Below are 12,487 nucleotides of genomic sequence, written 5' to 3'. Positions count from 1 at the left end.
CCACTGAAGCCGCTACCAATTCCAACGGATTGTTGGAAGTCAGTAAGTCTGAACTTCATGTTTGGCATGCCGCTTGATCATTAGGGTCGGACAAGGCTAGTCGTCTTTGTAGACAGACTGAGCAAAATGGTATTTAGCACCATATGAAAAATCGACCACAGGCATTTAGCACCATATGAAAAATTGACCACAGGCAAGGAGGCAGCTCTCTTGTTTCTGGATCATGTATACCGACTACATGGGATGCTAGAGTCCATAGTATCGGATCGGGATCCACGTTTTACGTCTGGATTTTGGCGACATGTATTCGAGCTGCTAGGTATCAAGCTCCAAATGTCGACCGCAGATCATTTTCAGACCGATGGCCAAACAGAAAGTGCCAATCGAGTCGTAACGGATGTCTTACGCACTATAGCAACTCCCAAAGCGTGGAGCAAGCAATTGCCCTTTGTGGAGTTCGCTATAAATAACAGTGTCCACGCCAGTACGGGTCAGACACCGTTTTATATTAACGGACTGCGCCATCCTCGGACGCCAGTCTCGTTTGTGCGCCACCCGAGTCTTAGTGGGTGAGGGCCCCTCACTATGCTCGGTGCGAAAGAGGGACATAGTTTCGTCAATATGACGATGACCCATGAGGGTATCATATCAACGACTGAATCTTGCCCTAGTGACCCTGCCAGTTTAGCAGTGGTCAATAAAAACTACGCCTTATGAACCTCTCGGCGGTATCATAGGCGAGTTTGATGCTAAAAGCGTGAGCGAAGCTCAACGCTTTGTGGATGAGCGATTGGCCATCACAAGAAAAGTCCGTGACGCGATGGCAAGCGCACAGGACAAGCAAAAAGAATATGCGAACCGGAATGGTCGCAAAAATAATGAACGCTTTAGACTAGGTGAAAAGGTACTATTAAGTACTGCTGCACTACCTAAAAATGTAATTTTCGAACTACCTGGAGGTACTACGAAGTTGTTACAGCATTTTATTGAACACCTTTACGGTGGTAGAAGAGGTAAGAGACCTTAATTATAGGCTCACTCTTCCCCTGTATGTAAAGACGCACCCCGTATTTTACGTGGGTCGTCTGAAACGGTATGTAGACCCAAATGAGATCACATATCCCCATCCGTCTAAGGAGACCGATGGTGACGCCGACTGTGGGTCGAGCGTCGTTCGGGTGAGGGGGACGGTGAAGGCGAAAAGCTATCGGACCAACGCCTCCCTCCACGAACAGGACTTGGAAAGCGAGGGACATTACGCGAGTAATGCGGATTTTCTCAGCATTACCTCTCAAAGAGGTCCAAGCGAGTCTTTAGGCGTTCAAAACCCTGACGAGCCTTCGCTCGGACATCAACAAGATCTGAGGTCAGTCGCGAGACTTGACCCTCGAGATCCGCAATACGTCGTTCAGCAGCGTTTAACGCCTGTGACTAAACGGACGAAGGCAAGGCAGCCGCGAGTAGGTGGGCGAGATCGCCACCCCTATCGGGCGCCGCCTGCACTGATAAATGCGGGTGGGAATCAACACTTCCTTGTTGGAAGGTTGCTTGCCCACCGCTCCGTGAGGCAAAGGTATCAGATCCTCGTCCAATGGAAAGGTAACCCGAAGCTTTTTGACTCTTGGGAACCGATTGATACCCTACGTATTGATGTGCCCGGCTTGGTGGCTGCCTATGAAAAGGAGCACCAGCTGAGGCCTCTTCGCTAGTCTCAAATGGACTAGTAGAAGTAGCGTAGTGAGAAGAAACAGGGGGTTCAGTACCGCCCATGATTTCTTTCACACGCAAGCGGGCGAAATTAATTCGCTGCAACCGCTGTTTTATCGCATCGGAATGCGAATGAATGCGGCGCAGGAATTCCGCCTCGTATTGGTCAGGCGTTTCATTCGAACGCAACACGACCGGGATCGTGAAAATACGCCCAAGCGTTTTCCCTAAGCTCTCTTTGACTTAAAGACGCCATAACATTTATGTGCGTCTAGAAGAGTGCGTTCTAGGAGCGACGCTCTTGGCCCGTTTAAATGAGGCCATGGAGGGGGCATCAGTGATATGCACAAGTAACATAGCCATGCTCAAAACGACTGGCTTGTGACACCGACTGAGCACGTTCACGTGTCGTCGGCGGAAATTTAGGCTCCGAATCCTCTATGTCAGAATCATTATGGATAATGGTCTGAGCATTAGGCGTTGTGGTTATACCCAACCGAGAAGCGGCTGCGCCTTCATGGGCAGCGCTCTCATTAACAGTCGCTGCGCTAACGACGAGAAAACATTCGTAAATGTTGCTGTCTCCATGTTGTGAGCCATGAGAGAAGTTTGGATGGGCAATAATGCGCCATCATGCTTCCTAATGAGCTCGTTGTCCGCATCACTATTATGAGGTGACGGCAACGATGTCGACACATTTTAGTCGACTCAATGTAGTCGACAATGAGCGACGGATCAGCATTCTCACTGTTAAATTGGGATGGATCCTTTAGCCCCATTGACACGACAGCAGCAGTGGCTATCGGCATTTCGACTAAGGCATTGGACGCGGCCGGCGAGTTGACGCGGCGTTTGCGCTTAGTGTGAGGTTGAGTGGGCGTCTTCATAGACGACCCACCACCGTGGCCCATTTTAGGTGGCATCTTTGGCGCCGTGTATGAATACACAGGTCGCTAGAGTGATTGAGTGAACTAGCGGCGCGTAAAGCGTCTCGTAGTTACTCGTTCCTCTTTGACGAATATTAAATGTAAATTCGTTCTTCAAGTGGAAGATGGTGTAACGGGCTACTTAATAAAGTAATTTGGTTCACATTGTGACGAACCCTTGTGTATGCGATGCACATAGGTGCATTCACATTAGGAGGGACGACGGCTAGCGTCATCCGTTACGCGAGATATCTAGAAAGATATACTATCGCAATACATATTATTGTTATTTATAGAGATGACATTTTTGATTGATAAAATACGTATTTAAATTTAAAACGACTAAATATAAATCAGTCTGAAAACTACTTTCTACTTAGTAAGTGCGCACGAGGAGCCGGATTACTGCTCCCGTGACGACACTTTACTAAAGTTCTTAGTGCGTTGGGTGAGGTCGCTAGGGCGCTACCTCACTTCACGCAAGAGAAGCCGGTTTAACCGCTTTCTCGCTGTGCTAGGGTGTGTGTCCAAGTAGAGCGTGGCCGCATTAAGACGTGCCCGCCTACAGCACTGACGACTTGTACTGCTTCAGTACAAGTCCACTTTGCACTGCTTCAGTGCAATGGGTGGCACACGTCACTTCACGTACACTAGTACTTGTAGAGGAGGACACTTTTCAAAAACTTGCTTTAAAAAGGGTTAAAACGACACTGTTTTTAATATAATTATGTTCTTCTGCTTCTATCCATTTGATACTAACTTAGTTATAAACTAGTACAAAACATATAATAAAGTATTATCTGTGTCTCTCTTTGCGCGCGTCCAGTGCTGACTGGACCGCGAATGTAATGGGGCACAATTCGGTTAAAGAACCGTTGTCGTGAATCATTTACATTATGGGTAAAAACCCTTGTTATAATTTAAAAAGGTGATGACTAAAATTCCTTTAATGATGGGTAACATATGTGACAGCCGCCAGATATAAATCTGGCGCTGAATATCTATTTTTAATTAGCTCGGATAGGGCTTAGATTTAAATTAGTAAATAAAGTTCAGTTCCCCTTTTTAATCTTAAAGCGTTAGGTGCCTCCCTGAGGCTTGCGCATTGATCTGTAAGAGATAGATCTCTTTCTAAGGTATACTCTTGGGCACTAGTTGTCACTTAGTTCTACGAACATCTAAGTTCCTTGAACTAGTGTTCGCCAAGCTTTAATAGCTTGTAGACTCATTGAGTTTTTAACCTATTATTTCTATTGAACTAAGTGACTCTTTAAGTTGATGAGTCTTCCTCTGACTTAATGAGCGAGGTAGCTCCGCCACAGCGGAAAATGTAGATATAATGCCTATATCTACCAATGGATTAAATTTTCGAATATTACTATGTAAAGTAATATTCTCTACATATCATCAGCCTTTTGGAATATATATAAATTTAAAATTTTTAAGTGTTAATTTCATGAAACGGATACACCCCGTTACATCACCGTATTTTAAACGACAATCACTCTGACTGCATTAAAAAGAGTGATCATTATAAGACCACTTAATTAAAAACGATGTAGATTGGTCAGAACCAGAATTTTCAATTTTATCGCATGATTAACGAGTCCATGCGGTCAGCGAATAGTGCGGAGCCTTCGGCTGCGGTGCATGCAGCCGCTGGCGACGCATTATTGTCTCTTGCGGCAGATGGAACGTCTGCCATAGTATCATCTTCTCCCGCAACACTAGATGCTGCGGGTGCACGTGGTGATACACCACGTGAATGCGACCCCTCTTGGAGGTCGACTATGAATGCAAGTCGGACGAAATGGGCGATTCGGGGAGAACAGAACAGTTGCCGATCATCGTCAGGCGGCTGACTATGAGCCTTCGAATGAGAGGGCTCAATCGGATAGACTGTTAATAGCGTTCGCTATAGCATGTTTGGTTCCGACGATGAAGATGATTTCTCATCGCCAGCACCGTCTCCCATGCCGTCACCCGCACTTATTTCTGTGGGTGGTGATGATGATGGCGAAAGCCATCGTAATAAAAGTTTTTGTGGCACCCCCGCTTTAGTAAGTACCATACAGGGGAGTGCAGACAATAAAATGTCTCGTCTTGCCCCTGCGAAAAAGCCTTGGCTTTTGCCCGAAAGGCTAGTCAGTAGCTTGTCTGGAGAGACTACTCCTCACAATAAAAATATATTTTACTAATTGCGGCCTTGATTTCAGCGCAAAGGTATTTCGCGCTGAGGATGCCTATTATCTGGATGCTTTTCTCAAGCATCGATCGTATAGTGGCAACAACAAGCGAGACAAAATCTCGTTGCTGCAAGCCTGGAACGCGTTTGTTCGCAATATCAAAGAAATTGGACGCGAAGCCTGGCTTCAAAGCCATAACGCGATTCGCATTAAGTTTGAAAAACGAACTCGAATCGGTGCAAGGATTTAAATGCATCAGTTGACTTGTGAGGCAGGATTTCTGTTCCTCACGTGGGGTGATCCCTGTCCGTGTTGTGTCGACAACACGAAACGAGTGAAAGGGGATGTCTATTTCCTTTTAGTTCCCCCTGGGGAAAGGCTCGCATCTCTATCGAGAAGCGCGATGAGATTGACGTTTTCAATCGATTTACAAGCGCCAGGGGCGCGCAGTTTTCTGATGGACATTCTGATCCATGAATGGGTCTCGACATACTGACGGACGAGGCCCTCATTGTCAACAACCAGCTAGGAACGAGGCTCCCAGCTGTCATGCGAAGGTGGATAACCGCGCCAGTGACCAAGATAACTCGTTCGCTGCCCCTTCACATCACGGTAGTTTGGAATACGTTTCACAAAGAAACGTTGGTCACCGTGGTATTCCACCAATGGTTGTGGTTAAGGAGGGAATATTGAATTTAACCTATGTGTCGGATCTAGCGGAGCGGCTCCAACTCATGCTCCTTTTCATAGGCAGACACCAGATCCGGCACGTCAACGCGCAGGGCGTCGACTAGTTTCCAAAAATTAAAACGCTTCGGGCAACCTCTAAACTGGAGGATCTGAAGTTTATGCTTCACGGAGCGGTGGGGAAGCAACCTGTCATCAAGGAAGCGTTTGTTCCCAGCAGCATCCACTAATTCAGGCGGCGTCCGATAGGAGTGGCGATTTTGCCCACCTACTCGCGGCAGCCTAATCTGCTACCGTTGAGGCGAAGAGCGCTGCTTAACGACGCTCGACTCACGGTCGGCGTCACCATCAGTCTCCTTAGATGGATGGGAAAATGTGATCCCTTCTCGATCAACATACCTTTTCAGTCGACCCACGTAAAATACAGGATATCCGGCGGGAGGGCGAGCATATTATTTAGGTCTTAAACCTCCTCGACCACCGTAAAATGGCCCGATGAAACGTGGCAGTAGTTTTGTGTACATCCAGGTAGTACAGAAACTGCATTTTTAGGTAGGGTAGCAGTACTGAATTGCATTTTTTCACCCACTTTAAAGCGTTGATTATTTTTGCGACCATTTCGGTCCGCATATTCTTTTTGCTTGTCCTGTGCGCTTGCTTTCGCGACACGGACTTTTCGTGTGATGGCTAATCGCTCATCCACAAAGCGTTGAGCCTCGCTCACGCTTTTAGCATCAAACTCGCCTATGACATCGCAGAGAGGTCGGTCATGGAGACGTAGTTTGCCAATAGCGAAACGTCGTTATTGTTTAGGAGCACATGCATTCCTTGCCGTGACTTTACAGTGACACTCTTCGATGTCGTGACCACTGCCAAGCTGGCACTAGGGCAAGTTTCTGCCGTAGACATGATACCCTCATGGGTCATTGTCATTTCGGTGAAACAATGCCCCTCTTTCCCATCGTGGGTAGGGAGGGGCCATCTCCCACGAGGACTCGGGCTGCGCAAAAACGAGACTGACGTCCGAGGATGGCGCAGTCCGTTTATATTAAACGGTGTCTCACCCGTAATGGCGTGGACAATTTTATTAGTTGCGATTTCCGCGAAGGGCAACTTTTGCTTCATTATTAAGGAGTCGCTACCATGCGCAATACATCCGCCACGACCCGATTGGCTCGTTCCGTTTGGCCATCGGTATGGGGATGATCGGCTGTCGACATGTGAAGCTTGCTCCCCAGCAGGTCAAACACATGACGCCAAAAACTCGACGTAAAACGTGGATTCCGATCGGATACAATGGACTCGGGTGTCCCGTGTAGTTGATACACGTGATCCAGGAACAAGAGGCTGCCTCCATTCCTGAGATCGGGCTTCTACATGGTGCCAAATGCACCATTTAGCTCACTCTAACTACGAAGACGACGAGCTCCGTCCGACCCTTGTGGTCAGGTGGCATGCCAAGCATCAATTCCAAACTGACCGACTTCCAACAATTTGTTGGAATCGGTAGCGGCTTCAATGGCGCACTGCTGGACGGTGGAGGCTTTATAGGCTGACACTGTTCGCAGGAGCGAATATAGTTGGCCACCCATCAATATAGGTGTGGCCACCAAAATTCCTCTGACAATCGTAAGAATGTTTTTTGAGGCCCAGATACCTACTCGATGAGCAATATAGAGCTCGTGAAGCACCTTCAGCTTAATATCTGTGTCATGAGGGACATGTACTCTCAAGAGATCACAAGGAGACAGCTGATGCCATAACAGGCCATCGCTGTAGTGGAACCGACTTAGCTTAGACTTCAGGTGCGACGCAAGAAAGACTTTTTGTCCACCGAAGTGGTCCAACAGAAGGCGAAAATGTTCTTCCTGATTGATCTCTCCTTCTATTCGGAGGCCAACGAGCTTGTCACGTTGTACTCCTCAACTAAGGCAATTCGGATTGCCTCTTCCATCGTCGACGGCACCTTTTTGAAATTGGCCTGTCGCGATGGGCCATGCCGTAGTCCGTTCATAAACGTGGGCACCTTAATGTGGTATCGGACCCACAATAATGGACGCCGACAACGAGTGCATCTCCTGCATATATTCAGTGGTGATCGCTTCACCTGTCGCGATCCAAAGAAGCGGGCCCGAAGCAACACTTCGTTGTTCGGCGTCTGATACGTGGCGCAAATCTTTGTATTACAGATCGCACATGTAGGAACGCCTACCTGTTGCCACAAGTGCCGAGTAAGCCCACTCTGAGGCCTTACCGCGCATAGGCGACATGGCGTACGACACCATCGGGGTGTCGTCCTCTATGAGCTGCGCCTAACGCATTGCCTCACGGCTCTTCCGGGGTATAATGGTGTGTGCTGCAGTTCTATCGAATATGGGCGAGTCCATCCGAATAAGCCTCGGCTGTTACGACCGGGCGGAGAGCGTCTCAACAGTCTTGTTGAGGGCCTTGTTCCGAGCCTGCTCACGCCTTAGCTCATCCTGAGCCTTAAGGACAGGCTCCGCCGCGGGATGGCTTCGTGTCTCGGACGCGGCCTTTCGCTGTCCGAGAACAAACGCCTCAAACCGTTCCAAATGAGCATTATTTTGCTCATGAGGACAGCCCAAGAGCCTGGCCAGGGCTTGCCCACAAAGTCCCTGCGCCAAGTGCTCAGCTACCTCCCAATGATGTTCGAAGAGGTGTGCGAAATGAGCCGAATTCATATTGAGGCTCATCCTCACTGATACACTTAAATATGCGGGTCGTGGGAAGGCTTTCAAGTGCTACTTAGAAGAGGCGAGGATTCTAAAGCTACAACCACACACCTTCAAGCACAGCGAGGAAGCGATTTTGTCGTCCTTACTCACGTGCAGTGAGGTACTTGGTGGGCGCTTATAGCGACCTTTAACAACGAAATTGTACCTTAGAACAAGTGTCGTCATGGAAGCGGTTATCTGTGTTGACGTGCGCATTTGATAACAATGAAGTAGTTTTAAGACTGATTTATATTTATTAGACTTAATATAATGAATATTTTAACCAATCAATAGATGCAACCTCTGTGAATGTGCATCCCTACGTGGCGAGCGTATGGTTCGAATACCTCTGCTCGCGGATGCCGCTAGACGTCATCCCTTTTAATGTGAATGTACCTATGTACATCACATAAACAAGGGAGGTCACTTTGTGATCCTCACTCTTGGGGCAGGTCATACTACTTCATATAAAGTAATTGGCTTCCCGTTAAGTGCACTTAACGGGTGTGTAACATAAGCCCGTTACATTTCGCACTGCAACGTTACAGTCGACAAGTATAAGCCGCATGATTTTCGATTATTAAGATGCATCAGCAAGCTGTATGACTAATCAAAGAGTCACGAAAGCTATAAAGCCGTCTAGAGCTGGTGGCTTGCTTGTAATGGACCAAATAACCTATTTTAATTTCCGCCTTTTTGGGAACTAATTTAATTCCAGTAAACGACACTTTATAAGATCATTTATCACATTTTAAAATTTGCCAAAATTACTAATACTGGTTTTATATAATTATATAAGGATGAAAATTGAAACGGTGTCCCGTTTATAAATGTTATATCATTCATAAGTAAATAATAAAGAAGTGTAAATTATAACCATAAGTATTTTTTTCTTAATGGTTCCAATAATACCGTATTTGGCAATATTGAAGCGATAAGACAACAGTTCTGTTATTTTGTACCACTAGTCAACCTACACTGATTACAGTGAAGGTCGGGTGCCTCGACTACTTCACGTACACAACGTGCAGGGGGAGATTCTAAGTAAGCTAAGATGTCTTAGCTACTAACGGTAAATTTTAAGGCTTTAAAATAGGGAAAAAAGTAAAACTGTATTAATATATTGAGTTCCTTCATGTAGGCGGGCACGTCGTAATGCGGCCACGCTCTACTTAGACACACCCTAGCACAGCGAGGAAGAGGTTAAACTTGCTTCTCTTGCGTGCAGTGAGGCAGTTGTGGTGGGCGCGTTAGCGTCCTCACCCAACACACTAAGAACTCTGGTTAAGTGTCGTCACGGGAGCGGTAATCCGTCTCCTCGTGCGCACTTACCAAGTAGGAAGTAGTTTTCAGACTGATTTATATTTAATAGAATTAAATACAAATACCTATTTTTACCAATTAAAAGTTATCTTTATATATATCATTTAATATGTATTGCGAGCGTATCTTTCTAGATACCTCGCGTAACGGATGACGCTGGGCGTCATCCCTCCTAATGTGAATGCACCCATGTGCATCACATCCACAAGGGTTGGTCACAAATGTGCACCATACCCGAGTGTTGGGTCTAATTACTATTATTAGTAATTGACCATCCCCTTAAGTACAACAAATGTACTTAATGGGGACTGTGTAACATTAGGGCAACTCTAGCCCGTTACACCATCCCCCTCTTTAAGAACGAATTTACATTTTTAAATTCGACCGAATAGAGAGAGGAACTGCGAGCAGCTTTACGCGCCGCTAGTTCACTCGATCACTCTCGCGCACGTGTTTCTATACACGGCGCCCAAGATGCCACCTAAAAGGGGCCACGTTGGTGGGTCGTCTGCGAAGACGCCCACTCACCTCGCACTAAGCGCACGCGCCGCGTTAATTCGCCGGCCGCGTCAAATGCCTTAGTCGGAACGCAGACAGCCACTGCGGCTGTCGCGTTAACAGGGCTAAAGGATCCATCCCACTTTAACAGTGAGGATGTTGATCCGTCGCTCATTGTCGACTACAATGAGTCGACACCGTTGCCGTCACCTCATAGTAGTGATGCGGACAACGAGCTCATAAAGAGTGATGATGCGGCATTGTTGCCCATCCAAACGTCTCTCATGGCTCACAACATGGAGACAGCATCGTTTACGAATGCTGTCCCATCAACAGGTAATGAGAGCGCTGCCCATAAAATCGCAGCTGCTTCTCCGTTGGGTATTACCACAACGCCTTATGCTCAGACCATAATTCATAATGGTTCTGACAGTGAGGATTCGGAGCCTAAAGCTCCGCCGACGACACGTGAACGTGCTCAGTCGGTGTCACAAGCCAGTCGTTTAGAACGCGGCTATGTGACGGGTGGCATTCCAAAGATGCCCCCTCCATCTAAATGGCCTCGTTTAGACGGGCCAAGAGCGTCGCTCCTAGAGCGCTCTTCTAGACGCACACAACTATTATGGCGTCTTTCAATCATGGAGGGCTCAGGGAAAATTGCTTGGGCGTATTTTCCCGGTCGTGTTGCGTTCAAATGAAACGCCCGACCAATACGAGGCGGAATTTCTGCGCCGCATTCAACCACATTCCGATGTGATGAAACAGCGGTCGCAGCGAATTAATTTCGCCCGTTTGCGTGTGAAAGAAATCATGGGTGGTACTGTACCCCCTGTTTCTTCTCACTACGCTGCTTCTGCTAGTCCATTTGAGACTAGCGAAGTGGCCTCAGCTGGTGCTCCTTTTCATAGGCAGCAACCAAGCCGGGCACATCAATACGTAGGGTATCGATCGGTTCCCAAGAGTCAAAACTCTTCGGGTAACCTTTCCATTGGACGAGGATCTGGTACCCTTGCGTCACGGAGCGGTGGGCAAGCAACCTTCCAACAAGGAAGCGTTGATTCCCACCCGCATCCATTAGTGCCGGTGGCGCCCGATAGGAGCGGCGATCTCGCCCACCTAATCGCGGCTGCCTTACCTTCGTCCGTTCAGTCGCATGCTGCTGAACGACGTATTGCGGATCTCGAGNGTTAGAAATGGCTTCACAGCGTGGCCAAATGAGAGAAAAAAATCGTCTGAGAATGGCACAATAATCCAGCTAAATTCTCTCAATGCAAGACAAGAGGCGCAAAATTTCTGCCACACAACTAAAGACACACGTAGACTTTCTTCAGACGTCACGAAATTCGTTCCTTCACTGTACAAACGTTTCCATCCATCTAGATACTCTAAATTTGGACACGTTATCCTTACCATGGTAAGATATTCATTCGACTTATGATTCAGATCAAATTGTCTCCAAGATGGCACGGTCAATTGCCGCAATCCCTTTCCTTCGGACGCTATTTTCCATCTGTGTAATGCCATATGCAAAGCACAAAATACCCGACCATTTATGTCCGCTCGTGTATTTTCAAGCTCTTTGTCTCGCTTGGGTAGAATCAACGCTTCCAAGTGTTTGCAAGTTTTTGACGATTTATCGAGCACGTTCCGTAGTGCCAAGTGGTGGAGTGGCATTCCTGATAAGTCCAGTCGTTGTAGATTTGGACAAAGCGCAAATATTAAGCCCCAGTCGATCGTTTGAAAATGATTAATACCTGCAACAATTTCTTCATTAGTATTCTGTGTCTCGGGGTCCAAGTCCCACCATAGTCGTCTCTTTTCGATTGTCAAAATAATTCTCAAATCCAAAACCGCAAAGCCCTGTTCATTAGTAGCCAAGCGCTTAATAATTTGCTTTTGCTGTTGAAGCTCGTGACCTGTTGTAAATCGGATTGTTAGTACGCGCGAAGCCTCATGTTCTGCACACAGTGTCTTGACGATGTCTCGCCAGTTGCGACACACACGCGCCAGACGCTGGAGATTGGACGCGGACGGCTCGGTGAAGTGCGTTGCGAAGTTTCTGACCCGGTGGTTGTCAAGAAACGCATCAATTTCCTGAGGTATGAGCTCGGTTGCTGCTGTGAAAGAGCAGATCTCACGCTGCAAGGCAAGTGGCAGCAATTCCATATAAAAATCACTAGAAATTGTATCCTAGGATGTTAGTGTCTTATTGCATACATATATGAATATTGTTGCATTTTATGCAACTTTTTTAATATTCAGTCTCGATTTAAAGTTGCATGTAATTAAATTGCCGTACATTAATTTTTCTTGTCGGAATATATTTGTAACGTGGCGACATCTCGCTCGTAACTGTCACTTTAGCTATACGCAGCGTAAATCTTAAGTATTTTGGAAATCAAAGGTCATGATTATTTAGATAGAA

The 12,487-nt window shown here is 46.9% G+C and overlaps 1 protein-coding gene across 1 annotated transcript; it reads right to left on the bottom strand.

Moving 5' to 3' along the window:
- Positions 1-11,506: 11,506 nt before the first annotated feature.
- CCR75_001874 (uncharacterized protein) lies at positions 11,507-12,228 on the bottom strand (the record flags this gene model as incomplete). Its single annotated transcript, XM_067959975.1, has 2 exons — positions 11,507-11,572; positions 11,605-12,228. 2 exons carry the CDS (start codon positions 12,226-12,228, stop codon positions 11,507-11,509), a joined length of 690 nt encoding a protein of 229 aa, XP_067816989.1.
- Positions 12,229-12,487: the final 259 nt, after the last annotated feature.

This window comes from Bremia lactucae, linkage group LG4 (genome assembly GCF_004359215.1).
Source record: "Bremia lactucae strain SF5 linkage group LG4, whole genome shotgun sequence".
Lineage (NCBI taxonomy): Eukaryota > Oomycota > Peronosporomycetes > Peronosporales > Peronosporaceae > Bremia > Bremia lactucae.
This window is presented reverse-complemented; position numbering and strand designations above follow the sequence as displayed.